The sequence below is a fragment of the Aquarana catesbeiana genome, linkage group LG08 (assembly GCF_042186555.1).
Source record: "Aquarana catesbeiana isolate 2022-GZ linkage group LG08, ASM4218655v1, whole genome shotgun sequence".
Classification (NCBI taxonomy): Eukaryota; Metazoa; Chordata; class Amphibia; order Anura; family Ranidae; genus Aquarana; species Aquarana catesbeiana.
This window is the reverse complement of record NC_133331.1, coordinates 264,373,098-264,400,927: the sequence shown is the minus strand read 5'-3', so window position 1 is coordinate 264,400,927 and position 27,830 is coordinate 264,373,098. Positions and strand designations below refer to the sequence as shown.

General features: G+C 42.6%; 1 protein-coding gene across 1 annotated transcript in view; it reads left to right on the top strand.

Moving 5' to 3' along the window:
* LOC141106400 (membrane-spanning 4-domains subfamily A member 4A-like) overlaps window positions 1-27,830 on the top strand; it is a 75,302-nt gene that overhangs the window by 22,390 nt on the left and 25,082 nt on the right. Inside the window, exons 2-4 of the mRNA XM_073597162.1 lie at window positions 12,050-12,330; window positions 14,288-14,398; window positions 23,437-23,493. Coding sequence (XP_073453263.1) covers window positions 12,055-12,330; window positions 14,288-14,398; window positions 23,437-23,493 — 444 coding nt within the window. The 5' untranslated portion in view covers window positions 12,050-12,054. The remainder of the gene's footprint in view (window positions 1-12,049; window positions 12,331-14,287; window positions 14,399-23,436; window positions 23,494-27,830) is intronic.

Below are 27,830 nucleotides of genomic sequence, written 5' to 3'. Positions count from 1 at the left end.
GTAAGTCTGTAAAGTGGCGCATTTTTCCCGTGTTTAGAACAGTACCACAGAAAAAATACATTTCTAAAGGAAAAATTGGCATTTAAAACTGATCTCGGCTGTAAGGAATTGTCGGGTCTCGGCAATATAGATAAAACTCATTGAAAAAAAAGAGCATGGGATCCCCCCAGTCCATTACCAGGCCCTTTGGGTCTGGTATGAATATTAAGGGGAACCCCGAACCAAAATTTAAAAAAAAAATGCGTTAGGGGTCCCCCTAAAATCCATACCAGGCCCTTCGGTGTGATATGGAAATTAAGGGGAACCCTGCGCCAAATTTAAAAAAAATGACGTAGGCGCCCCCTCCAAAATCCATACCTGACCCTTTAGGTCTGGTATGTATTTTAAGGGGAACCCTGCGCCAAAATTTAAAAAAAATAGTATGGGGGTCCCCTCAAAATCCATACCAGACCCTTATCCGAGCACGCAACCTGGCAGGTCATAGGAACCATACCAGGCCACATTCCCTCAACATGTGGAGGGTGCTTTAGGGTAGCCCCCCAAAGCACCTTGTCCCCATGTTGATGGGGACAAGGGCCTCATCCCCACAACCCTTGCCCAGTGGTTGTGGGGGTCTGCCGGCGGGGGCTTATTAGAATCTGGAAGCCCCCTTTAACAAGGGGACCCCCAGATCCCGGCCTCCCGCCTGTGTGAAATAGTAAAGGCCTACCATTTCACAGAAAAAGTGTCAAAATGTTAAAAACGACAAGACACAGCTTGGGGACAATTCCATTATTAAAAAAAAAAAAAAATGTCCCACGATGTCCAGTCATCTTCTTCTGTACCCCGCGATGGACCGAAAAAGAAAAAGAAATCCGCAACCGATCTACCTCTATGGGAGGCTCCCGCCATGTGATGCTTCTTCACTTATGACAGTTCTTATATAACTGAGGACGGGGCCACCCAGTGACGTACCTGGCTGACCCCACCCCCTCTTACACCACTGGGGTTTCCCTATGGCTTCCCCGTGGCGTCAGAGGGGGCAGGGTTACCCATTTACGTCACCAAATGGCCCCGCCTCCTCTGACACCACTGGGACTTCCCTATGGCTTCCCCGTGGGGTACTTGTACCCATTACCATTTCACACAGGGGGGAGGCCAGGATCTGGGGGTCTGGTATGGATTTTTGGGGGGGACCCCTACACCATTTTTTTTTAAATTTGGCTCAGGGTTCCCCCTAATTTTCATATCAGACCTGAAGGGCCTGGTAGGGATTTTAGAGGGACCCCACACAATTTTTTTTTAAATTTTGGTTTGGGGTTCCTCTTAATATTCATACCAGACCCAAAGGGCCTGGTAATAGACTGGGGGGGACCCCATGCTCTTTTTTTCAATGAGTTTTATCTATATTGTCGAGACCTCACAATTCATTACAGCCGCAATCAGTTTTAAATGGCAATTTTTCCTTTAGAAATCTCATTTTTCTGTGGTACTGTTCTAAACATGGGAAAAATGCAACCACTTTACAGGTATACTATAGACCAGTGTTTCTCAACTCCAGTCCTCAAGGCGCCCCAACAGGTCATGTTTTCAGGATTTCCCTCAGATGAGACAGCTGTGGTAATTACTAAGGCAGTGAAACTGATCAAATCACCTGTGCAAAATAATGGAAAACCTGAAAACATGACCTGTTGGGGTGCCTTGAGGACTGGAGTTGAGAAATACTGCTATAGACACCCCCAGGCATGATATTTAAAGGAATATTTCATTTTTATTGTTTCACTTTAAGCATTAAAAAAATCACTGCTCCCAAAAATGTCCGTTTTTAAAAAAAGTGTTTGCATTGATACTATCCCCTGGGGCAGGACCCGGGTCCCCAAACACGTTTTATGACAATAACTTGCATATAATCCTTTAAAATGAGCACTTTGATTATTCATGTTCGTGTCCCATAGACTTTAACGGTGTGCGTGTGTTCTGCCGAATTTTTTGCCTGTTCGGCATGTTCTAGTGCAAACTGAACCGAGGGATGTTCGGCTCATCCGTAATACTGAATATTAAAAGTGGAAGAGCTCAAGGGATTCAGTGGCTATTGGGTCCAAGGTCTAGTGAAAGACTGGGAGTTCATTGAGTAAAGATCCATAGTGAGTGACTGTCGAGTTAGAACTGTTTGTGTTGCCAATAGTTGAGTATAACTACGGTTAGTAACTGCTACAAGATGTCTGGCTGGAGGCCTTCATCTGTATAGCTGTCTGCCTATAGAAGTCTCGGAGTCTGCCAATTACCGTTGCATGTTCCTAAGGGTGTCCTGGCACTAACCCTCTCTCCCGCATTTCTGTTCGAGAGACAATACATTTCTTTGCATTTAAAAGGTAGAAGAAATGGCTGCACTTTGGTGTACAAACGTACACCAGGCCATTCTTGGTGTATGTTTTCAAATACAGTTTCAGGCAGGCGATTCAGTGATCTGCAGTGCAAAAAATATATATACATTCTCCTACATATATATCCACTGCATTCCAGTCTAGCCAAGTCTATATCTGACTGCAGGCAATTCCTGGTGTAAGTATTCAAATACACTTTCAGGCAGACATGCAGGTGATTCAGTATTCTGCAGTGCATTAAATATATATACAGCTTCCTACATATATATATATATATATATATATATATATATATATATATATATATATATATATATATATATATATATATACCACTGCATTCTAGTCTAGCCAAGCCTATATCTGACTGCAGGTCATTCCTGGTGTACTTTTTCTAGTAAACTTCAGGCGGTGTTTTGCTAATAACATTTTACAGCATGTCTGGAAGGCCACCAAGGAGAGGCAGATGCTCACAGGACACTAAAAGAGGGCAAGCAGGCTCTGTGTCTACAGCCAACAGTGCTGGTCTTGGACACCGTGCATCCTCAGCACGTGGCCGTGGGGCACGCTTGTCCTTTTTTCGGCAGCTGGCCGTGTTGATCCACAACATGCAGAAGAGTTGGTAGAGTGGATAACTAAGCTGTCCTCATCCTCCTCATCCTCTGTCACCCAGGCTCAGAGTAGTTTGCCTGCCAATGCAGCTACCAAAGCGGCCTATTATATCGGCTCAATGTCATCAGTCACTCCTTCCCTAGCCCCACCATCATGCATGGAGGAGTCCCCCGAACTGTTCAACCACAGTATTGGGTACATGCTGCAGGAGGATGCACAGCATTTTGAAGGCTCAGATGATGGTACCCAGGTTGAGGAAGGCAGTAACGTGAGCCCAGAGAGAGGGGATGCCCAAGAAGGACAAGAAACTGGCAGTCATGTTCCCTCATGTGACCTCATCATCCCCTCCCTTGCTCCAGTGACGAGCAGGGAGGGGATGATGAGGTCACTGACTCCTCAGTGGGTGCCTGATAGAAGAGAGGAAAAGGAGAAGGAGGCACATCTCCAATGAGGCAGGATGCCCTCCAGGGGCCAGCTTAAGGGCAGCCACCCGACTGCATCACACCGCAAAGCTCCGCATGTGCAGGGCAAGGTTGACTCCCCGCGTACTTTGAAAAGTTCTTTGGTGTGGGCCTTTTTTGATATGTGTGCAGCAGATCGCACCGTTGCTGTTTGCAACATATGTCTGAAGCGTATCAAGCGTGGCCAAAAGAACAGCCGCTTGGGCACCACATGCTTGACCAGACATATGTCGACCTCCCATGCAGTTCGTTGGCAACAGTACTTAAAAGACCCACACCAAAGAACAAGGCGGACCTCTCCTTGCTCCTCATCTGCTGGTATCTCCAACCCCACTATAACTTCAGTCCTCTCAGAAACCTGCACAGAGATGAATGAAGGTGTAGAATTAAGTGTGCCAAGTACTTGTGGGCAATCTGCTATCGCTACACCAACATCCGATTGTAGCAGGAAAATTTCCCTACCCCAGTTGCTAAACCGTAGAAAGAAATTTGGGCCCAGCCATCCACATGTTCAGCGGCTGAATGCTAGCTTGGCTAAATTGCTAGCACTCCAACTGCTGCCTTTTCAGCTGGTAGACTCTGCCCCCTTTCGTGAAATGTGCGGTACCTCAGTGGCAGGTTCCCAAACACCATTTCTTTTCACGGAAGGCCATTCCGGCTCTCTACCGGCATGTGGAAGGCAATGTCTTGGTCTCGTTGGACAAGGCGGTCACCGGTAAGGTGAATATTACCGCTGACTCATGGTCCATCAGGCATGGATAGATGCCATGCGGTGCTTGAGTTGGTCTGCTTAGGGGACAGAAGCCACATTGGGGCAGAGATTCTGTCAGCTCTACAGGGGCAGACTCAGAGGTGGTTGACGCCACGCCAGCATCAGCCAAGAATGATGGTTTGTGAAAATGGCACCAACCTCCTCTCCGCCCTCTGACAGGGACACTTGACCCATGTTCCCTGTTTGGCTCATGTCCTTAATTTGGTGGTGCAGCAGTTCTTGTGCAGGTACCCGGGCTTACAGGATCTCCTGAGGCAGGCCAGGAAAGTCTGTAGGCATTTCCGCCGGTCATATAATGCCAGTGCTCGGCTGACTGACCTTCAAAAGGAATGCAACCTGCCCAAGAACTGCTTTATTTGTGACATGCCCACAAGGTGTAACTCAATGTTGGCAATGCTGCAGCGGCTGCACACGCAGCAGAGGGCCATCAATAAATACCTGTGTGAGTATGGCACCAGGATAGGGTCAGGGGAGCTTGGCTTTTTTTTCGCCACGCCAGTGGCTACTGATCAATGATCAAAAAATATTACTCTGCGCTTGCTCAATAATATGACAAAGTAATATAAAATAAAGTCTCTAGAAATCTCCAAGTGTCAATCATGTGCGGTGATTAATCGCAGTCCATATTGGAATGGGACGGTCCTGATCCCTGTGTAGATAGCCAATAAGGTAGATGAAAGGTGAAAATACCAATGTGATAGTACCACCACCAGAATGAATGCAGGCTTACCAGAAAGTTTGAACTCAAAAGAACATACGTTCTATGAGTCAAACGAGCTTGTATTGCCAACTGGCAATGGAGGAGGAACCTTAGAAATCAACGGTGATTGGAATCTGGAGTCCCCAAAGCCTTCATGGAAGGGTCTACACTGACACATAGGTTATTACATGGATCCCGCTTAACCCTTCTCTCTTCTCTCCCCCCGTCCCTGTAGCCCCTGCGGTAAAAATCTTGTCCTTGAGGATCTTGCAAAATTACCAGAGAAACATATTCACCACCCACCGCTGTCAAAAGATGGACTGCAATCTTTGTGTGCACGGAAAAACTTGGTTGTCCGTCCAGCGGATAAGGGGGGTGGTATTGTGGTTCTAGATAAGAGTCAATACGAAGAGGAGATGTATCGTATTTTGAGCGAACCTGACACATACAGGGAACTCCCTAATAATCCCACTAATGTATATAAAAAACAGTTTCAGAAACATCTCTAAAGGTTATGATTCAAGGATTTTGAGGTGGGATCCATGTGATAACCTATGTGTCAGTGTAGACCCTTCCATGAAGGCTTTGGGGACTCCAGATTCCAATCACCATTGATTTCTAATGTTCCTCCTCCATTGCCGGTTGGCAATACAAGCTCGTTTGACTCATAGAACGTATGTTCTTTTGAGTTCAAACTTTCTGGTAAGCCTGCATTCATTCTGGTGGTGGTACTATCACATTGGTATTTTCACCTTTCATCTACCTTATTGGCTATCTACACAGGGATCAGGACCGTCCCATTCCAATATGGACTACGATTAATCACCGCACATGATTGACACTTGGAGATTACTAGAGACTTTATTTTATATTACTTTGTCCTATAATTTTTTCACCATATGTGCTATATGTACACTTCACTATTACTTATGGTTATTTAATTTGGCACCACAGCGCTACACTTTTATACACTTACTGATCAAGGATGCATGCACTGTCCTGTCACCATTTGAGGCCATGAGGATGGTGAGCAGTGACAGTGCATGCATCAGTGATACTGTCCCGCTTGTCTTCCTGTTGGAGCACATGCTTCATTGAATAATGGACAGGGCACTTGAGGCAGAACAGAGGGAGAAAGAGGAGGACATCCTTACCTGTCAAGGCCCCCTTTATTCAGACAGTATTCCTGTGGGCCCACCGATCACACAGTAAGAGGAGGAGGAGGAGGAGGATGAGTATTGTGTCAGCATGGAGGTGGAGCCTGGCACTCAGCATCAGCAGCAGTCTTCAAGGGATCGTTTTCAGTCTCCAGAAACCCATGGACTTATACGTGACTGGGAGGAGTTGGCTGTGGATCATGTCATCCTTAGTGACCCAGAGGACTCCAGATCGAATGCCTCAGCAAACCTTTGCCACATGGCCTCCCTGATCCTGCAAAGCCTGCGAAAGGACCCTCGGATTCGTGGTATCAAGGAGAGGGATTATTACTGGCTGGCAACCCTTCTTGATCCACGTTACAAGGGTAAGGTTGCGGAATTTATCCAGCCTTCGCAGAGGGTGCAGAGGATGAAACATCTTCAGGAGGCCTTGCAGAAAGGTTTGTGCAATGCGTTTCCAGAGCCTGGGAGGTTACAATTTCCTGGCCCTCCCGGACAACGTTTTGCTGAGGCTTCGGTCAGTCACAGAAGGAGCGGTGGAGAAGGTGGCCGTCTGACCGATGCGTTCAGACAATTCTTTAGTCCGCAGCCCCAAGGTCTGATTGGCTCCAGCAACCATTGTCAGTGTCTGATTTACATGGTGCAGGAATACCTAGGGGCAAGATCAGACTTGGAGACCTTTCCCACCGAAAATCCACTGGGTTACTAGGTCTTGAGGATGGATCACTGGCCAGAGCTTGCACAATATGCAATTGAGCTACTGGCCTGTCCTGCATCCAGCGTTCTTTCTGAACGCACATTCAGTGCTGGAGGCTTTGTAACCGATCACAGAGTGCGCCTATCCACAGACTCAGTTGATCGGCTCACCTTCATAAAAATGAATCAGTCTTGGATCACCAGCTACCAAGCACCTGATGCTGATGAAACCGAATAGTTTTTCTATGAATGGGAGAGCCCTTGAAGACTGCCTATGCTGAGTGACTATCCTGTTATGCTGAGTGACTATCCTATTCCTCCTCAATGTTCATGTTGATAGCTTCTAAGAACATTTTTGTTTCAGGGCACCACCACCAGTGCCTAAGGCCCAATTTTTCTGCCCCTGTTTAACAGGGGAGTGTAATTACAATTTTTGCTGTAATATTTTGCAGCTGGGCTCGTTCCTGAGCTCAACTAGAGTATCAGTGAGGGGTTGCAGTGTTGTGCAACCACCACCAGTGCCTAAGGCCCAACTTTTCTGCCCCTGTTTAACAGGGGCATGTAATTACAATATTTGCTCTAATATTTCACAGCAGGGCCTGTTCCTGCGCTCAACATCAGAATCTGTGAGGGGTTACAGTGTTGTGGCACCACCACTGCCTAAGACCCAATTTTTCTGCCCCTGTTTAACAGGGGCGTGTAATTACCAAGTTTTGATCTAATATTCCACAGCAGGACCCATTCCTGCACCCACCAAGAGTAACAGTGGTGCCACAACACAGTAAGCCCTCACAAACACCTAAGGCCCAAATTTCTGAGTATATAGGGCAGGCCGTATAGTATATATCCCCTACTTTCAAACATCCAACTTACAAACGACTCCTACTTACAAACGGAGGGAGACAACAGGAAGTGAGAGGAAATTTACCCCTAGGAAGGGAAATTCTCTCCTGTAAGAGTTAATATGGGAAAAAGGTGTCTCCACTGATGCTTTATCACCAGTCCTTGTTTCCCTAATAACCCCAAATTTTCAAAATCCAATTGTCATTGGGACAGAAAGTGAGGTGAAATCTTCCGAACAGGGGCACAGACAGCAAAACAAATGTTACAGGGGTGATAACCCTTCCCTATGTTATCCAAAAAGCTGAAAAATTGATTTTTGGCTGGAGCTACACTTACAAAATGTACCTGTTCCAAATTACAAACAGATTCAACTTAGGAATGAACCTACAATCCCTGTCTTGTTTGGACCACCTGTATACTGCTGTTCAGAGTATATAGGGCCTGGGGGCCCCACGCCTTTTCTTTTTTTAATTTGAGTGCGGGGTTCCCCTTAATATCTATACAAGGGGGCACAGGGCCTGGTAATGGGCTGGGGGGGTACCCATACTATTTTTCTCAATAATTTTCATCCATATTACTGGGACCCGACATTACATTACAGGCCGCAAGCAGTTTTAAATGACTTTTATTACTTTAGAAATGTCATTTTGCGCAGGGACTGTTCTAAGCGTGGGAAACATGCGCCACTTTACAGGCATACTATAGACACAGGTACGATATTTGAAGGAATATTTCACTTTTATTTTTTCACTTTAAGCATTATTAAAATCACTGCTAAAACTTTTTTTTGCATTGATACATGCCCCCTGGGGCTGGACCCGGGTCCCCAAACACTTTTTAGGTTATTAACTTGCATACTAGCCTTTAAAATTCCCACTTTTGATTTTTCACGTTTGGGTCCCATAGACTTTAGGGGTGTCCGATTGTTCGCGCCAACTTTCGGTCCATTCACATGTTCTGCCACGAACCGAACCGGGGGGTGTTCGGCTCATCCCTATACACAATCCTATACCCACAGTTGATCCAGAGGAAGGCGAAAAACCCCAGGAAAGCATGATCCAATTTGCTATAGCAGGGGTAGAAATTCCTTCCTGATCCCAGAGAGGCAATCGGATTTTCCCTGGATCAACTTTACCTATAAATGTTAGTATCCAGTTATATTATGTACATTTAGGAAAGAATCCAGGCCTTTCTTAAAGCATTCTACTGAGCTGGCCAGAACCACCTCTGGAGGGAGCCTATTCCTCATTTTCACAGCACTTACTGTGAAGAAACCTTTCCGTATTTGGAGGTGAAATCTCTTTTCCTCTAGATGTACAGAATGCCCCCTTCTCCTCTGTGTTGACCGTAAAGTGAATAACTTAACACCAAGTTCACATATTTGTACATGTTGATCATATCCCCCCTTAATCCCTTAATCTCCTCTTCTCAAGAGAGAATAAATTTAGTTCCTCTAATCTTTCCTCATAGCTGAGCTACTCCATGCCTCTTATCAGTTTGGTTGCCTTTCTCTGCACTTTCTCCAGTTCCCTTATATCTTTTTTGAGAACTGGTGCCCAAAACTGAACTGCATATTCCAGAAGAGGTCTTACTAATGATTTGTACAGGGGAAAAATAATATCTTTATCTCTGGAGTCCATATCTCTCTTAATACAAGAAAGGACTTTGCTTGCTTTGGAAACCGAAGCTTGGCATTGCATGTTATTATTGAGCTTATGATCTACCAAAACCCCCAGATCCTTCTCCACTATGGATTCCCCCAGTTGTATTCCCCCTAGAATGTATGATGCATGCATATTCTTACCCCCCAAGTGCATAACTTTACATTTATCAACATTAAACCTCATCTGCCACATAGTTGCCCAATTAGACAGTGCATTGAGGTCAGCTTGTAAATTGGAGACATCCTGTAAGGACGCTATTCCACTGCATAGCTTAGTGTCATCGACAAAGACTGAAATTATACTTTTAATCCCAGACCCTATATCATTTATAAAGATATTAAAAAGTAAGGGTCCCCAGCACTGAACCTTGGGGTACACCACTGATAACCTTAGACCATTCAGAGTAAGAATCATTAACCACTACTCTCTGAATTCGGTCTTTTAGCCAGTTTTCTATCCATTTACAAACTGATATTTCCAAGCCTATAGACTTTACCTTACACTTTAGCCGTGTGTGGGGAACTGTATCAAACGCTTTTGCAAAATCCAAGTATACCACGTCCACAGCCACCCCTCTGTCCAAGGTTTTACTTACCTCCTCATAAAAAGAAATCAGATTTATTTGACAACTTCTGTCTTTCATGAATCTATATTGTCTGTTGCTTAAAATATTAATTTCCAGCAAGAACTCTTCTATGTGGTCTTTTATTAAACTCTCCAGTAACTTCCAGACTATAGAAGTTAAACTAACAGGTCTATAGTTACTTGGTAAAGACTTTGTTCCCTTTTTAAATATAGGCACCACATTGGCCCTATGCCAATCCAGTGGTACTATTCCTGTCATTAATGAGTCCCTAAAAATTAGATACAAGGCTTTGAAATGACAGAGCTCAATTCTTTTAGGATCCGTGGGTGGATGCCATCTGTTCCAGGTGGTTTATCAACCTTTATTCTGTCTAAATATTTCTGGACCATATCACTTTTGAGCCATTGTGAATCATTTGGGGCTGTGTCACTACCACCCCCATTATGAACATGAGCTCCCCCATGCTCCTTTGTATACACAGAGCTGAAGAAAGTATTTAATAAATTAGCCTTCTCTTTGTCCCCAGTCACCCACTCCAGAATATTTTGTAAAGGGCCTACATGCTCAGACTTGACCTTTTTACTATTAATATATTTGAAGAATTGTTGGGGGTTTGTCCTACTATCTTTTGCAATCTTTTGCTCTCTTAACGTTTAGTGTTTTTTTCTTTCCCGTATGTGTTTTTTGCTTACAGGTAACATCAAATGAAATCATGTTATGGTTACTGCTACCCAGATGTTCCTTTATATGAACATTAGTAATAAGCTCTGCATGGTTTGAGATTACCAGGTCCAACAGAGCATCATTTCTAGTTGGGGCCTCAATAAACTGGACCATAGAGTTGTCCTGTACTAGGTTTAAATGTTTACCCTTTAACTGTTCCAGCAGTGCCATTACTCCAGTCAATTTCCAGGTAGTTAAAATCCCCCAATTATTATCACTGTCCCAGCCTTTGCAGCCCTTTCCATCTGTGCAAGGAGTCTCCATCTCCTCATTAACATTGGGTGGTCTATAACAATCTCCAATGATTAACTTTGAACTACGCACATCTATATGCAGTTCCACCCATAATGCTTCAGTCACATCACATTCTCCATCAATTAGGTCCTCATTCACACTTGTTATTGGAGACCTGAAGACAGCCTTTGTCCAACCAGCCTGGAACATAGCTTCTCACATGCAGAAATTGTGGCGTGGCACTGGGAATCAGAATCAGCCTATCAACTCTATACTTTTGTCCCTAGTAGTTTCAAATCTGTAATGCAACCCAACGTTTAACAACCAGAAGTGGCCTTCAGATGCCCAACCTGGCTCTAGCCTATACTGGTTATTGAGCTCTGAAAAAAAATAGCTATAAAATCCAAGGACAAAGGGGACAGGGTTAATTAGACTAACATGAGCTGTTTATAAACTCTAACTCTATAATAAACAGGTTCAACTTCTAATACATTGGAAGGTGACCGCTACACACATACAGTAGCACAGACCTAACTATCTGGCACTGTGCATGTGGGATAATAACAATAAGACAAAGATTAGGCACCCAAAAAGCTATGGGCAGCTTTGGTTAAACTATTAGAACATAGCAATACTTGCCTAATAGTCACTACTTCTGGTCTGGGTAAAAATACAGCAGCAGTAGCAGCCCATTGTGACTCAATTCTCGCTGTTTCTCTCTCCACTTCCTCCATATGGGGTTTCTAAAGTCAGCCCCCAGAGACAGGAACTGTACGTGAATAATCTCTGTGAATATTAGGCAGCAGAGCCACTTACAGACAGTACAGGGCAGCACATCCCTGGAAAATTTTTTACAGAACTGCATTAATTGTGTATTTAATATCAGCTTGGAGTTCAACTTTAAAACATATCTAAACTCGTAAACTGCAACATATCATTTTTTATTTTTAAATCCTTAGATGTCGTGGTGCATTAGGTTCCCTTTTTAAAGGCTTTTTTAACTTTTTGTTTAGCTGGTGATCCCATAGCTTGGAAATCTGATAACACTGTTTGAGATTTAAGTTACAGAGGTTCTAAACATTCTTAAACATGTATCTTTATTTTAGGATTCCTCTCCTAATACAGTGGTTAAGTAAAATATTGTCTCACTGTTTTTTTTTTTGTTTGTTTTTTTTTTGGAAAAGCACACAAAATCCTGGTTTTAACTTTTTAAACATTTTTCTTTCTTTCTATTTTAGATTTCATGATGTCAGATCTTGCGAGTGAATGTGAGACTCTATTGAACAGCACTCCATCTGCAGTCCCATCTGCAGTCCCAGCGTCAAATGTGCCTGTGGCATCTTTCTTTCAGAACATCAGTCCTCCGCCCCCCACATTCTACAGCCCTCCTTCAACCCAGGCCTTGAGTGTCCCCACTGTGGCACCACAATGGCAGCTGTCCGCCATCATACCCCAAAATATGGACCCATCTTTACCATTTTTCCAAACATTTCTTAAGGGTAAACCAAAGGTTTTGGGAGTAAGTATTAAAGGTTACCATACAGCACACAGTTTATACAGGGAGCCAAGGAAATTATGGGAACCACATCTAAAAGTGTACCTGTCTTTTTGCAATAGACAATATGATGCATGAGGGGGAGTAGAGATGGAGATACAGGTATGTAGCGTAGACCCCTAATAGGTCCCGCAGATTTTTCTCAGGATCCATGCTCAATCAGGTGCTACGCAGCCAGGCACACAGCAGCTCCCACAGTCTCACAATGCAATGACCAGGCAGTGTGTATCTTTTTAGGTTTTTAAGCTGGTTGAACTTGGTTCAACCAGACAGACCGGCTAAAGCACTACATGGCATCTTTTAGCCTGACTCGTTGAATGGCCCCTTGAGTGCGTAGGGGGTACTGGTGGTTCATACAACAATCCAGCAGAGGAGGGCATAGAGGAGGAGGAGAAGGTGGTGCTGACAGATCTCACATCATCACCACCAGCTGTATGGAGATGTGGTGGAAAAACAAGCTCCAGCACTGAGCCCTTTTCTGCATCCTTTTCTATTTGCAAGCAGAGTTACCCAGTGTGCTGTGAACCAAATATATTGTCCCTGACCATACTTGCTGGACCATATGTCAGCAGTAATGTGGCCAACGTGGCTGACTGTCTTGCCCAACAATGCCAAAACATTGCCTTCTACGTGATGGTACAGAGATAGAACGTACTTACGTGCAAATAAATTGCAGAAAGTGCTGTACCACAATGGCAGGTTCCCAGTAGCTAATTCACAGAAGGGGGCAGAATCCACCAGATAGAAAGGCAGGAGTTGTAAAGCCAGCAATTTGGACAAGCTGGAATTTAGATGCTGGGCATGTGGGTGTCAGAGAGTGTATTTTTTTTTCTTTCGATGCAGCAGCTGGGGCAGAGAAATTTGCCTGCTATACTCTACAGATGGCGGTATGCTGCTGGCAGACATGTTGCAAGGACCTGTGACACCCTTTGCTACACCATCATCCCTGTCAGTGGAGGCTGCTGAGAAGTCATGAGATATAGCGAGTGTAATGTAGCGGGGGTAGGCATGAAAGGTGAGGAGAAGAATTGTGTCCCTTTTGTGCGGCTTTCGGGTGCTCTTGCCAAGGTGTTGAGTGGTGGGGTTAATTAGCTTTTGAAGCATGTGGTACCCAAATGGCTGGTGTTTTTGCTGAGCTTGATCTGCTTGCAGCAGAGATTGCAAATTGCAACAGTGCGATCGGCTGCACATGTGTTAAAAAAAGCCCACACAGCTGAGCTGCGGGAAGTGGGCCGGGAGATAACAGTTCCACAATCTGATAGAATGGGGTGGCTGCTGTTTACTCTTCCATGATGGCTGACTCTGGAGGACATCCTGCTTCATTGGGTGTTGTTTCTCCCCCTCACTTTACTCCTTTGCTCTATCTGGCACTCAAGTCGTGTCATTGACCTCATCATCATCATTCCCTCTATCCTCATCATCACTAGAGCCAACTTAATGGCATAAGGCTTTTTTACCTTCATGCATTCAAGTACTTCCCTTTTGTTCTGTCTTCTAAAAGGGAAAGTCAGGCCTGGCACCAGTGGATTGGGGGGTGCATTCCTGGGGGACCTTGTGTCTGATTGGACACAGAGTTCTGTTGAGATTGGGGTGGATTTTGGTATCTTCCTCTGTCCTCCCCTTCTGTTAAGTACTGGTTGGTTTAGTTCTACCTAGAGCCTCCCCACTTCTTCTATGTTCTTCTATCTTCTGTATTGCAATTAGAATTCTGTGCTGCAAAAGAATGAGAAAATGTTCTTTGGGGAACTTGAATTTGCCTTGAAAGAATCCCCATCTGGGTTCAATCATTAGTTGGGCAAATATATTAATTTATCTCCAGCGGACCATTAGGTATCAATTGCACTTGGGTATCAATTTTACTTAGCAGAGTATTGTTCAAAGCTGCATCAAACTAATTAAACCTTGTTCTTTCTCTGTTCAGATTCTGGTCATTGTGGCAGCCATATTGGAGATTGGCCTCGGCATTGCATTGGTCTTCACCAGGTTTACTTTCACGTCTATAAGTGGCATTCCTTTTTGGGGCCCAGTGTTCGTAAGTACCTTTACAATTTGCTGTTTGTGATTGTAATAACTGGGTGCAGAAAAGCATCGGCCTGCAGTACCACCTATAGGCTAATCATAGATTAAAGTTCACCAATGTAAAAGGGGAGGGTTTGAATCAATGTGAGATGTTATTGCCTGTGTCAGCATTGGAGAGTTTCCCCACACTTCCTGTCCTGGTGACCACTCTCATTTGATCACTGGGACAGGAAATGGGGTTTAATCTTCCCCAATAAGAACAAAGACAAAAAGAGTAACCGGAAAAAGTTCTCTTTCTTATGACCATCCAATCATATTTCTCTTTGGATAGCATAAGTGAAAAATTGCCATTTAAATATGCACAAGTGTTTCAACAGATTAAGCCCCTGTTGTGTGATTAAGGCCGATAGAGAGGCTAAGCCATCTAACATGGATTGGTAGCTTTTTGTCACTTACAGCTGGATATCAGTGTGTTTCAGGACAGAGCTGTTGACAAAATGTTGAGCAGTTGGTGAATCATCTGTTGGTACACAATTACTGCAGTATAGAGGAGGGTATAGTGCAGCATTTCTCAACATTTTAACCCCCGAGGTATCCTTTAAATAATTTTCAGGTCTTGTGGAGCCCTTGCTAAAACCATTGGGGCTCAATGCAAATACCCCTTACATTGGTGGCCAATGAGAAGAATGCCTCCCTTACAGATACAGATAGCTAAAAAAAAATATTGTTTCATACCACTGATTCTGCTCGGAACTAAGCACACATCATCGGATGGGAGGTCAATCAGCTTAAGGGACCTCAAGCAATCTCTGGAGGAACCCTAGGGTTCCAAGGAACTCTGATTGAGAATGGCTGGTCTAGTGAGTTTATGTCAAGGGTTAGTTTAGGTTAGTTTCCATTTAAAAGGGTTTAAATTCAGTTACAGGGTTACAGTAAGTCTACAATTTCACTAATTGAGGGAAAAGTGATAAATCCTTTTAAATAACCATCTCTTCTACTACCAATACTTACCTTTCCTGCTAAATCCCTAGGTACAGTTGTGCTCAAAAGTTTGCATACCCTTGGAGAATTGATAATATACACAATGTAACATTTTTAAAGTAAACACGAGGGAGCAGGCAAACACATTTCTTTTATTTCCCATGGGATTATTATTCTGGTACAGTCATTTTTATTGAAAAAATATAACATCTTGACAAACGTTCACCCACGCAGGGGCATAGTTCAATGAACAGAACGATCTTATAACATGAATAGGAAATAACTATTATAACATGAATAGGAATTTACTAACTATCAACTGGGGGACATATGGGGCACCCCATAGGTTCCTATACATCACCAGGGCATAAGGGCCAACCAATTAGGGTCCAAGTGCACTAGATCACAGCGGAGGGACATGCGTATATTAGTCCAATGAAAATCCCTGTCACAGACCGGGATGAACATTTGGCAGAAAGATACAAAACTAAAAAAGATTGAAAATATAGTGATGGTGGCCACTAACCATCATGAGGTGGGCCCCAGCTTCGAGGATCCAGGGTCATCCAAGAGCACAAAAGACCAAGAGCGGCCCTAGGAATAGTCTTGATTTCAAAAAGAAAAAGGAGGGAGAGGAGTGCAAAAACCAGGAAAGGCAGACCAGAATATAGAGAAAAGAAGGGGATAAGGAGAGGAGGGGGGAGTCCTGCAGGAGGTGAGAGTGACAAGACCATTCTCAGGAGAGGCCCAGACTGCTCAGGTGTAAAGTGGGACGAGCATAGGTCCACCAAGGAGACCATACTTTAAGAAATTTATAGTGAAAGTCATTTAAAATACTCAACATTTTCTCATTGATCATGAGATCAGTTAGTGTGCTCTTCACCATAGCAAATGGAACAGAGGGCCTCTTCCGAGCTCTGGCTATAACCCGTTTGGCCGCAATAAACAAATACGTTGCCAGTTTCTGTTGGTAAGAATACAATCCCTGGATCGGGCAGTGCAACAAAGAAAATTTAGCATCTCTGTGAATGGGTATATGAAATAAGGAATGCAGGTGGCCAAACACCCTGGGCCAAAACCCTATGAGGCGAGAACAGGACCACCAAGTGTGTATTGCATCACCCTGCTGACCACATCCTCTAAAGCACCAGTCTTTATAGGATGGGTTCGCGCTCACTATCTTGGCTGGGACCTAGTACCACCGTAAGAGGACTTTGTATGCAGCTTCTAAAGTAGCCATGTTGAAGGAGCATTTGGCCACAGAGAACCAAGCCTTGTTCCAGTCATCCGGTTCGATAGAGGTCTCCAAGCCCTGTTCCCAACGCAACTTATAAGACACGGCCCCAGGCAAGTCCATAGCGTTTAAAGAAGAGTAGATTTTGGCGATAGCTCCTGGGGCCCCATGGAAATGAAAGCAAAGGAGTTTAAAAAAACATTTTTTGGAAAGGATAAACAGAATTGCGTCTCAACGAAGAGACCCAGTGGCTTGGTTTAGTATGGTGATAGAATTGCAAAGAGGGTGCCTCATGGGTGTCCTGGAAGCAAGACCAGGAGGGAAGGAAATGCGTTGAGATAAAATGTCGGACCTCCGTGAAGTCATGGAAGGACCCCCAAGAGAAAAATCTTAGTTGATCAAGGCCCAGCAGGAACAGGGGGTTACTAAAGAGAGGGAGGAGTGGTAGAAAGGGGAACATGAGGTTACCCGAGTAGCGAACAGAGTCCCAGAGTTTAAGGCTATAACCCATAAGCGGGCTGAGCGAGGGGAGGAGGGGGCGAAGCTTGTAAGGAAGCCAAAGTAGGGCCAAAAGCCATGGGATTCATATTCAGTTGTAGGCTATAACAGAACGGTACAATGACAAAAACAAATTATGGCAACAAGTAAACAAATTAAATTACCCCTTTTTTAAAGTGTGCATCTATGAGGCCCCAAATTCTTGAAGGCAGTTCCCATTCATCTTGGCAAAATACCTCCAGGTCAGGCTGCACGTTTGAGATCTCCACAGATCTCGGTGACATTAGGGTTATGAGACTGTGATGGCCACTCCAGAACCTTCACCTTTTTCTGCTGTAAACTCTGGAGGGTCAACTTGGTCTTGCGCTTAGGGTCATTGTCGTGTTAGATATTCCAAGTGTCCCATGCTCAGCTTTCATGCAGGAGAATTGTCTGCCAGTAATTTCTGATAACATGCTGCATTCATCTTGCCATCAATTTTCACAACAATCCCCATGCCTTTAGAGCTCACACACCCCCAAAACATCAGTGAGCCACCACCATGCTTCACAGTTCGGATTGTATTCTTGTCGCTATAGGCCTTGTTGACCCCTTTCCACACATAGTGCTTATGGTTTAGACAATAAAGCTCTATTTTGGTCTCGGCACTCCAGATTACAATGTGCCAGAAGCTGTGAGGCATGTCAAGGTGTTGTTGGGCATATTGTACCCAGGCTTTTTTGGGGCATTGGTACAGTAAAGGCTTTTTCCTGTCAACTCGACCATGCAGCTCATTTTTGTTCAAGTAATGTCATATTGTGCACCTTGAAACAACCACACTATCGTTTTCCAGAGCAGCCTGTATTTCTCCTGAGGTTATCTGTCGGATTTTCTTTGTATCCCGAACAATTTTTCTGGTAATTGTGGCTGCAATCTTTCTTGGTCTGCCTGATCTTGGCTTAGTATCAAGAGATCCCCAAGATTTCCACTTAATAAGTGATTGAACAGTACTGACTGGTATATTCAAAGCTTTGGATATCTTTTTATATATTTTTCCATCTTTATAAAGTTATATTACCTTGTTAGGCAGATCTTTTCACAGTTCTTTTCTGCTCCCCATGGCTCTGTGCATCAATGTGAGTGCTAACAAACTGAATGACTATTTATACACTATTTGCAATTTAAAAAGCCACAAGATGTGAGAAGTTCACCTTTAATTGCCATTTTAACCTGTGTGTGTCACCTTGTGTGTCTGTACCAAGGCCGAACATTCCAGGGTATGGAAACAATTTGATCAGGGCCATTTAGGGGATTTTTGTTATCATTATGATTTAAAAAAACTATGTGATTAATGGCTTCATATGATCACCATCCTTAAATAAAATAATTTTTTGGCATGATCAGTCATGTCGATATCAAAGCCAAAATGTCATGATTTCTGCCAGGGTATGCAAACTTTTGAGCACAACTGTAGGTAGTACTATGTAAGCTCATTGTCAGCCTGTGTTGGAGTTGGCATCAGGACATTCTCCCATTACCATGTAACAAAGGAGACTGGCATTTGGCAGGTGAGGTGCCAGGAACTATATCACAGTGGGATAATGCTAAATAGTATACAAATGACCTCCATAGTCCACGATATTGCAAATGTGCACATCTGACTTAGATATTAGGCTGGTAAGCAGGAGATGGTGACTAAAATTAGGCACTAGACATGACGGCTGTGTACCATGATGGACTGTGGACTGTGAGGTTTTTTTTTTTTTTTTTTTTTCAAGAACTTTATTGGAAATTAATAATAAAGTAACAGCAAAGAAATCACCATGACAAAGATATAATAGAATTTTCTGGGGAGACAAGTCCCTAGGTAAAGGAAGATGAGGAAAACATACATTGTATATAAACATAAAAGCACTTTATCTAAGGCCTCTTTCATACGGCCGATCCCTTCTGGTCCACCTGTCAGTTTTTTAGGCAGACCTGAACAGACACTCCATGGAGGTCTATGGAGCGTCGGATGTCAGCGGTGACATGTCCGCTGACATCCGACCCGCTCCAATCCGAAAAAGTGTAACGGAGGAAAAACCTACTTTTCCATCCGTTTTCGGATCCGTTCGGGTGACGACGGACTCTACGGAGTCCGTCGTCACAGTGTGCAGCGACGGACCTGTCATCTTCCTGCTCAGCGGGGATCGGCGGAGCGATCCCCGCTGAGCAAGCGGATGTTCACGGGGCGGATCATCATGGATCCGGCCCATGTGAAAGAGCCTTTAGGTAGTAAACATAAATAATCACCATGCAGAATCTGTTAGTATCAACGCAGAGTGGGGCTGCTGATACGTATAAAGTAATCTGTGCCACGTCCTATGATTAAGTAGATTAGGAGAAAAATGTGTGGGCTTGGACTTTTTAGGCACGATGACAGGTATTATTCAGTTAAAAACTAAAATCTATTGAACATAGATAACATATATTTAAAAGAGGAAAACAGATCCAAAAATCTGTACAACATCAGTCCATGAGAATGGTTACATCAAAACAGACCATACACATTTCAAGGATAGGATAACCATCATTCCATCATAGAAGTATTGAATTCAGAGGAGAGCTATGTCGTTGGTAGATGTTAACATCTACCAACGGAGCTGTAAATCTTAAGATTTACAGCTCAACATGTTGCGCGCCTAGCGCTTCTTCAGGAGCATGGAACTGAAATATAGGACATTGAATAAATATAACAGATAATACGTCAATGTAAAACATAAAACATAAACCAAATATATTAGTGACAAAAAATAATAAACACTGCAAATTGGATAGGCTAAGATGGAAACCTATACAGGCCAGTCCTAGTCAGGAAAGACCCAGGAAGTATTCATACACTATGGGAACGTATGCAACATAATAACAAAGGTATATTTATATATGCTAGTAGCATGGTTAGCAAAATCAGTATGTAAAGATAACCAAAAAACGGATAAATCCGGAAATAGATATATGGCAGCTGGCAACAAGGGAAGGGAAGGGAAGGGGGGGGGAGAAGAAAGGGTGGGGGAGGGAGGGAAGAAAGAAGGGAGGGGCAGGAGGGAAAGGGGAGGGGGAAGAGGGAAGAGGAAAAAGGGGGGGAGGGAGGAAAGGGGGGGAGGAGGGAGAGGGAGGGGAAGGGAGAAGATAAGAAAGGAGGGAAGGGGAGGGAAGGTAGGGGGAGGAAGGAAAAGGGAGGAAAAAGTAAGGGGAGGGGGAAAAAAAAAGGGGGGGGGGAGGGAGGGGAGGGGAGAAAGGAAGGGGGGAAGGGGAAAGAGGGGAAGGGCTACCCAGAATAATAATTGAATTGTGTTGTAATAAAAAGGTGTACAGCGATTGATTTTGATAGAAAAAATAGGTATTAAATAGTGGACCTGAAAACTCGTAGATAGGAATAACCTCTAGTTACGGGAACCTCATAATTATAATAATTTTAACAATATCAAAAATTAAGGTATTTACCAAATAGTAGTAATGTGGTACTTAGATTTGAAGGGGGGAGGGGGGAGAAAAAGAGGGGGAGGGCGGCGGAGTGCCACGCCAGGAAAATGACCTAGAAACTATCACTGTGATAAATAGTGCTAGAAGCATCCAGCAACATATAGTAGCCGCAGAGCAGTTGTATAGGTAACTATATAGGGTTACTTAAATGTGTGTAAAACACAGCAGTCCCTCCCTCCCTCCCCCACCCTTTCTTCTCCCCCCCCCCCTTCCCTTCCCTTGTTGCCAGCTGCCATATTGCTATTTCCGGATTTATCTGTTTTTTGGTTATCTTTACATACTGATTTTGCTAACTACTAGCATATATATTAATATACCTTTGTTATTATGTTGCATACGTTCCCATAGTTTACGAATACTTCCTGGGTCTTTCCTGACTAGGACTGGCCTGTATAGGTTTCCATCTTAGCCTATCCAATTTGCAGTGTTTATTTATTAATTTTTGTCACTATTATCTTTGGTTTATGTTTTATGTTTTACATTGACGTATTATCTGTTATATTTATTCAATGTCCTATATTTCAGTTCCATGCTCCTGAAGAAGCGCTAGGCGCGCAACATGTTGAGCTGTAATTCTTAACATCTACCAACGACATAGCTTTCCTCTGAATTCAATACTTCTATGATGGAATGATGGTTATCCTATCCTTGAAATGTTTATGATATTTCATTGAGCTGTGTATGGTCTGTAATGATGTAACCATTCTCATGGACTGATGTTGTACAGATTTTTGGATCTATTTTCACTTTTAAATATATGTTATCTATGTTCAATAGATTTTAGTTTTTAACTGAATAATACCTGTCATCGTGCCTAAAAAGTCCAAGCTCACACATTTTTCTCCTAATGAATAATCACCAATCATCTTAGAATGGTAAAAACTAAAGATAAGAATTAGGCTACTAAGTCAATAATCTTTTATTCTCCCCAATCACGGGACTATCCATTCATCACATGAGACTGATCCATACAATATGTGCGTCAATACACTGGCTGATCGCATACCATTGGAAATCCCCATCAGTACCTCTAGCCCAATTGAAAGTACGAATAAACAATATTAACCTCATGGAAAAAATATTTCACACCCTACACAAATCACTTATATGATAAGAAATGAGATCCTTGGTTCACTCACTCTAAACACTTCTTAAACCCAGAATAATAATACTTTTTATCACAGATCAATGAAAAACTTAAGTTGTTTATTGAATTCAAGGATACTACTGTTAGCATATTAGTTAACCATAGCAATGTACATCTATCACATATTGTATAGACTAACAACATTTTCCTTACCTGTAAACCATGTGTAATGCATTTTTCTTCTCATATGCCACCACTTTTTGTACTATTCTTTTTTGCACTAAAAAAAAATTGTTTGTAAACAAAAAAACAAAGTCAATAACCAGTTAAAAAAAAAAAAGAGACATTACCTAATAAGTGGGTGCAACTGACATTTCTATAACCATTTAAACATGGCCAGAGATGAAGAAAAAAACATATGTTATAGAAACTTATATACATAGGACAGTACATGTAAAACCATAGGTACTAGCAAAAATTGTTGAAATAGTAATCCAAACAGGTTGGCTTATGCCTATTCACTAATAGGTCCTAGGCGTTCCAGTTAGGGGAATATAGGGTCAGGGAAGTAGAATAGTAGGGAGGGTAGAATACAAGGAGTAAGGGGAAGGGGGGCAAACAAGAAGAAGAGGAGGGGAGGTCAAGGTAAGAAGGGGAGGTGGGAGGGGGTAAAGGGAGGAAACTATTCCTCCACCACCTTCTTACTGCGTGATCATGGTGGGTGCGTCATCAGAAATTTGTATTCCATAGACTCCATCAAATGGTTCCAGCAGGCCTACGTGGTCATATATTTCGAAGGTGTCTCTCGGGCTTCATGGATAAGTTACTCCAACTCTGGCTCTGAGTGTGCAGAGTTACAATCTGTAATTTTTGGAAGATTTGCTGATCGCCAACACAATGGTATAAAGCTTATTTTTTGGCACCCAGTATTATTCTGTGAATCACAGAATGTATGCATATACCTAGGGGTGATGTATATCTTATTATGCATGCCAGTACTAGTTATACATATCTGGAGACAACTCACTGCACCTTCCTGGGTACTTGGCACTTACATTTATCAGGGGGTCCCAGAATGTGGTCTACAAAATTTATGTACAGAACATCTGTCTTGACAAAGGAGCTGTACTTTAAAATGCCTAGCAACCTCCCACACCACTCTGCAACCTGGGAGGACCTCTCTCTTGACTCCAGCACAGCATGTACACTGAGAACCAGCAGCTTCAGTAATACCCCTTCCAGCACTCTCACTTTCATCAACCAGCTTTTTGACAGCTCCCCCCCTGGCTTATCTGGCTCTGCTGCAGGCCGTGGCAAACGGATGCCCTGTGCACGGATCTTGTAGCCTTCATTCTGGGACCCCCTGTTATGTGTAAGTGCCAAGTAATATCAGTTTTGATATCTACATTTAAATTTACTGGTGTTCTATCTTCCGTTAGGTGCATTAATGTCAGAAGCATTTGTGCAAGCTGAACAAAATGTCACCGTATTTTTTCTAAGAGATAAATTCCTGTATCATCAGCTCCATCTAGTGGCCAAATGCAGCATCGTTTACTGTTTGAGGTATTTCAGAAAACTATACTGCATTTTGGCCACTAGATGGAGCTGACAGTACAGAAATTTCTCTATTTAAATACAGTACAATTAAATTTTGTTCAGTTTGCACAAATGCTTCTGACATTTGTGTGTAGAATGTTTTAGAATGTGCAGATGTGTTTTTTTTTTAATAATTTTTTTTATTTTACAGTACATCATTGCCGCATCTCTGACACTTGCCGCTCAGAAAAAACCCAATGTCTGCTTGGTGAGTTTTTTTTTCTTTTCATTTTCTAAGCAGTCGGAAAGTAACATTGCTATAAGGTGAGTATAAACTTTCTCCAAAGGTTGAAAAAAATCTATTTATAGCTGATAGTGTTGGGCCGAATACCCCCTGGTTCAGTTCGCACCAGAACTCCCAAAAATGGAAAAAGTTCGGACCCGAACAGCAAACCATATTAAAGTCTATGGGACCCGAACTTGAAAAATCTAAAGTTTCCATTTTGAAGGCTTATATGCAAGTTATTGATACCCATAAAAAGAGTGTGAGAGCTGGGGTACTGCCCTGCGGATTAATGCAAAAATGTTTTTTAAAAAATATAATTTTTAAATGAGCAGTAATTTTATTGATGCTTAAAGTGAAACAATAAAAATGAAAAATTCCTTTAAATATAGTGCTGGGGGGATCCCCTTAGTATGCTGGTAAAGTGACACATATGTATAGAACCTACTGTAGCAAAACTGACATATATAAAGGAAAAAATTATGTTTAAATAGATTTTCCCGGCTGCAAGCTTTCTTGAAAAAAAAAAACATTGCAGATAATACACAAAGTGAAAAAAACGGCCCTCTGGTTCTGATATGGTTTTAAGGCAAATCCTACACCAAAAAAAAAAAATGGCGTGGGCGCCCCCCCAAAATTTATACCAGATGCTTAGGTCTTGTATGGAGATTGATTTGAACCCCCACACCATTTTTTTTTAAATGACGTTGGCCCCCCCTATAATCCATACCAGACCCTTATCTGAGCATGCAGCACCCCCCCACCCTCCTGAACCATAGCAGGCCACGTGTGCTCAATATAGAAGGGGTTGCTTTGTGGTGGGTGCCCTGTTCGATCAAGTCTCCTTTGTGTAAACACAGAAGCAGCGTCAGGATGTCACTTCCGGTTTAGTTGGCTGCCAATGGCGGCAATTAAAAAATAAAAAATGACAGTATTCAGAATCGCCGTTTTTGGCGATCTAAATACTTTATGAAGGGATCGGGGGTCTTTTAGACCCCGATCCCTCCTTAGCACTTTAAAGAGTACCTGCCACCACCTATTACTATCACAAGGGATGTTTACATTCCTTGTGACAGCAATAAAAGTGATCAACATTTTTTGAGTTCGTGCAGCAAAGAAAAAGCACACGTAAGTAATGCCCACATATGTAAACAGTGTTCAAATCACACATGTGAGGTATTGCTGCGATCGTCAGAGTGAGAGCAATAATGCTAGCACTAGATCTTCTCTGTAACTCTAACCTGGTAACCATAAAAATGTTTTAAAATGTCGCATATGGAGATATTTAGGTACTGTAGTTTGTCTTCATTCCTCAAGTGTGCTCAATGTCAAAGCATGACGTGTTAGGTATTTTTTTACTCGCTGTAACATCATCTTTCACATTATACCAAAAAATTGGGCTAACTTTACTGTTTTCATTTTTTTTTAATACATGAAAGTGTCTTTTTTCCCCAAAATTGCATTTGAAATTACATAAAATATTGCAATAATAGGCATTTTATTCTCTAGGGTCTCTGCTAAAAAAATATATATATAATGTTTGGAGGTTCTAAGTAATTTTCTAGCAAAAAATATGGATTTTAACTTTTAAGCAACAAATGTCAGAAATAGACTTAGGCATGAAATGGATAAGCATCAAATAGACCATCAAGGTCAAATGTCAAAAATGTCATATAATTGAAAAGAAAAAGGAAGGTAGATTGTTGACTGCCTGTCTGACTAAAAACAAGGTAATTAACAAATCAGTAAAGAAAAAGTACATTTCAATGGGTCTGGGTAACAACACTGTGAGTACCACATACGAACTGATAAAAGGGAAAGGGTCATGAAAAAGAAGTAAGAGAATAGAAGAAGTAAAGAAAAGGGAAGAAATACAGCGGTAGTAAGTTGTAAATTTGATAGAGGTAGTGCAGATTCAACAGAATGAAGGGTGATGAAAGGGTAAATGAAGTATTATTACCATGGCAATAGTAAAGTGTCATCAAAGTTTGGAGGTAAACAATGTTTAACCCAAGGTAAGCAAAGTTTTTCAAATTTGCAGATCCGATTATTGGTTCTATGAATGGTGTTGGCTACAATCAGATTTTGAGTTTTCCATGCCTTAGCTATGGTTTGTTTTGCGGCTGTTAAGAGCTGTAAAAAAAGGCAAAATTGATTCCGTGTAATTCTGTCTGGTTTTAGATTCAAAAGAGCTAAAGCAGGATTAGGTTGTATGGAAGTTTCGAACACTTTAGAAGCTAAATCAAAAACTGCCTTCCAAAATTTTTGGGCTATTGGACAATCCCACCATATATAGAGTTGGGTGCCAGGATCTGAACAAAACAAGCCACAGGGTAATCAGGAACATATTTTGCTATCCTAGCAGGAACTAAATACCCCTGAGAAAGCACCTTATCATTTGTTTCCACAGCAACAACATTAGAGGAAACAATTAGTGGCTAACCATATACTGGACAATTCAATATCATCGAATGAGTGGTTTAGATCTTGTTCCCATTTAGAAACATAGGGAGGGGACTAGTATCAAAACTAGCTAGAATTTGTTTATAAAGAATTGAAACAGAGCCCTCTGATATGTAGAACATAATTACATACAGTATCTCACAAAAGTGAGTACACCCCTCATATTTTTGTAAATATTTTATTATACCTTTTCATGTGACAACACTGAATAAATGACACTTTGCTACAATCTAAAGTAGTGAGTGTACAGCTTGTATAACAGTGTAAATTTGCTGTCCCCTCAAAATAACTCAACACACAGCCATTAATGTCTAAACTGCTGGCAACAAAAGTGAGTACACCCCTAAGTGAAAATTTCCAAATTGGGCCCAATTAGCTATTTTCCTTCCCTAGTGTCATGTGACTTGTTAGTGTTACAAGGTTTCAGGTGTGAATGGGGAGTAGGTGTGTTAAATTTGGTGTTATCGCTCTCACTCTCTCATACTGGTCACTGGAAGTTCAACATGGCACCTCATGGCAAAGAACTCTCTGAGGATCTGAAAAAAGAATTGTTGCTTTACATGAAGATGGCCTAGGCTATAAGAAGATTGCCAAGACCCTGAAACTGAGTTGCAGCACGGTGGCCAAGACCGTACAGCGGTTTAACAGGACAGGTTCATCTCAGAACAGGTCTCGCCATGGTCGACCAAAGAAGTTGAGTGCACATACTCAGCGTCATATCCAGAGGTTGTCTTTGGGATATAGATGTATGAGTGCTGCCAGCATTGCTGCAGAGGTTGAAGGGGTGGGGTGGGTCAGCCTGTCAGTGCTCAGACCATACGTCACATGCTGCATCAAATTGGTCTGCATGGCTGTCGTCCCAGAAGGAAGCCTCTTCTAAAGATGCTGCACAAGAAAGCCCGCAAACAGTTTGCTAAAGACAAGCAGACTAAGGACATGGATTACTGGAACCATGTCCTGTGGTCTGATGAGACCAAGATAAATTTATTTGGTTCAGATGGTGTCAAGCGTGTGTGGCTGCAACCAGGTGAGGAGTACAAAGACAAATGTGTCTTACCTACAGTCAAGCATAATGGTGGGAGTGTCATGGTCTGGGGCTGCATGAGTGCTGCCGGCACTGGGGAGCTACAGTTCATTGAGGGAACCATGAATGCCAACATGTAATGTGACATACTGAAGCAGAGCATGATCCCCTCCCTTTGTTGACTGGGCCGCAGAGCAGTATTCCAACATGATAACGACCCCAAACACACCTCCAAGACGGCCACTGCCTTGCTAAAGAAGCTAAGGGTAAAGGTGATGAACTGGCCAAGCATGTCTCCAGACCTAAACCCTATTGAGCATCTGTGGGGCACCATTAACCCAAAGGTGGAGGAGCGCAAGGTCTCTAACATTCACCAGCTCTGTGATGTCATTGTGGAGGAGTGGAAGAGGACTCCAGTGGCAACCTGTGAACTCCATGTCAAGAGGGTCAAGAAGGTTAAGGCAGTGCTGGAAAATAATGGTGGCCACACAAAATATTGACACTTTGGACCCAATTTGGACATTTTCACTTAGGGCTGTACTCACTTTTGTTGCCAGTAGTTTAGACATTAATGGCTGTGTGTTGATTTATTTTGAGGGGACAGCAAATTCACATTGTTATACAAGCTGTACACTTACTACTTTACATTGTAGCAAAGTGTCATTTCTTCAGTGTTGTCACATGAAAAGATATAATAAAATATTTACAAAAATGTGAGGGGTGTACTCACTTTAGTGAGATACTGTATATGCTCAAAATGTGACACCTGATTGTAGGTATGGTTGGAAACAATTTTTAATCTGTAAATAACGGAATAATTCTGATTGGGGAAGTC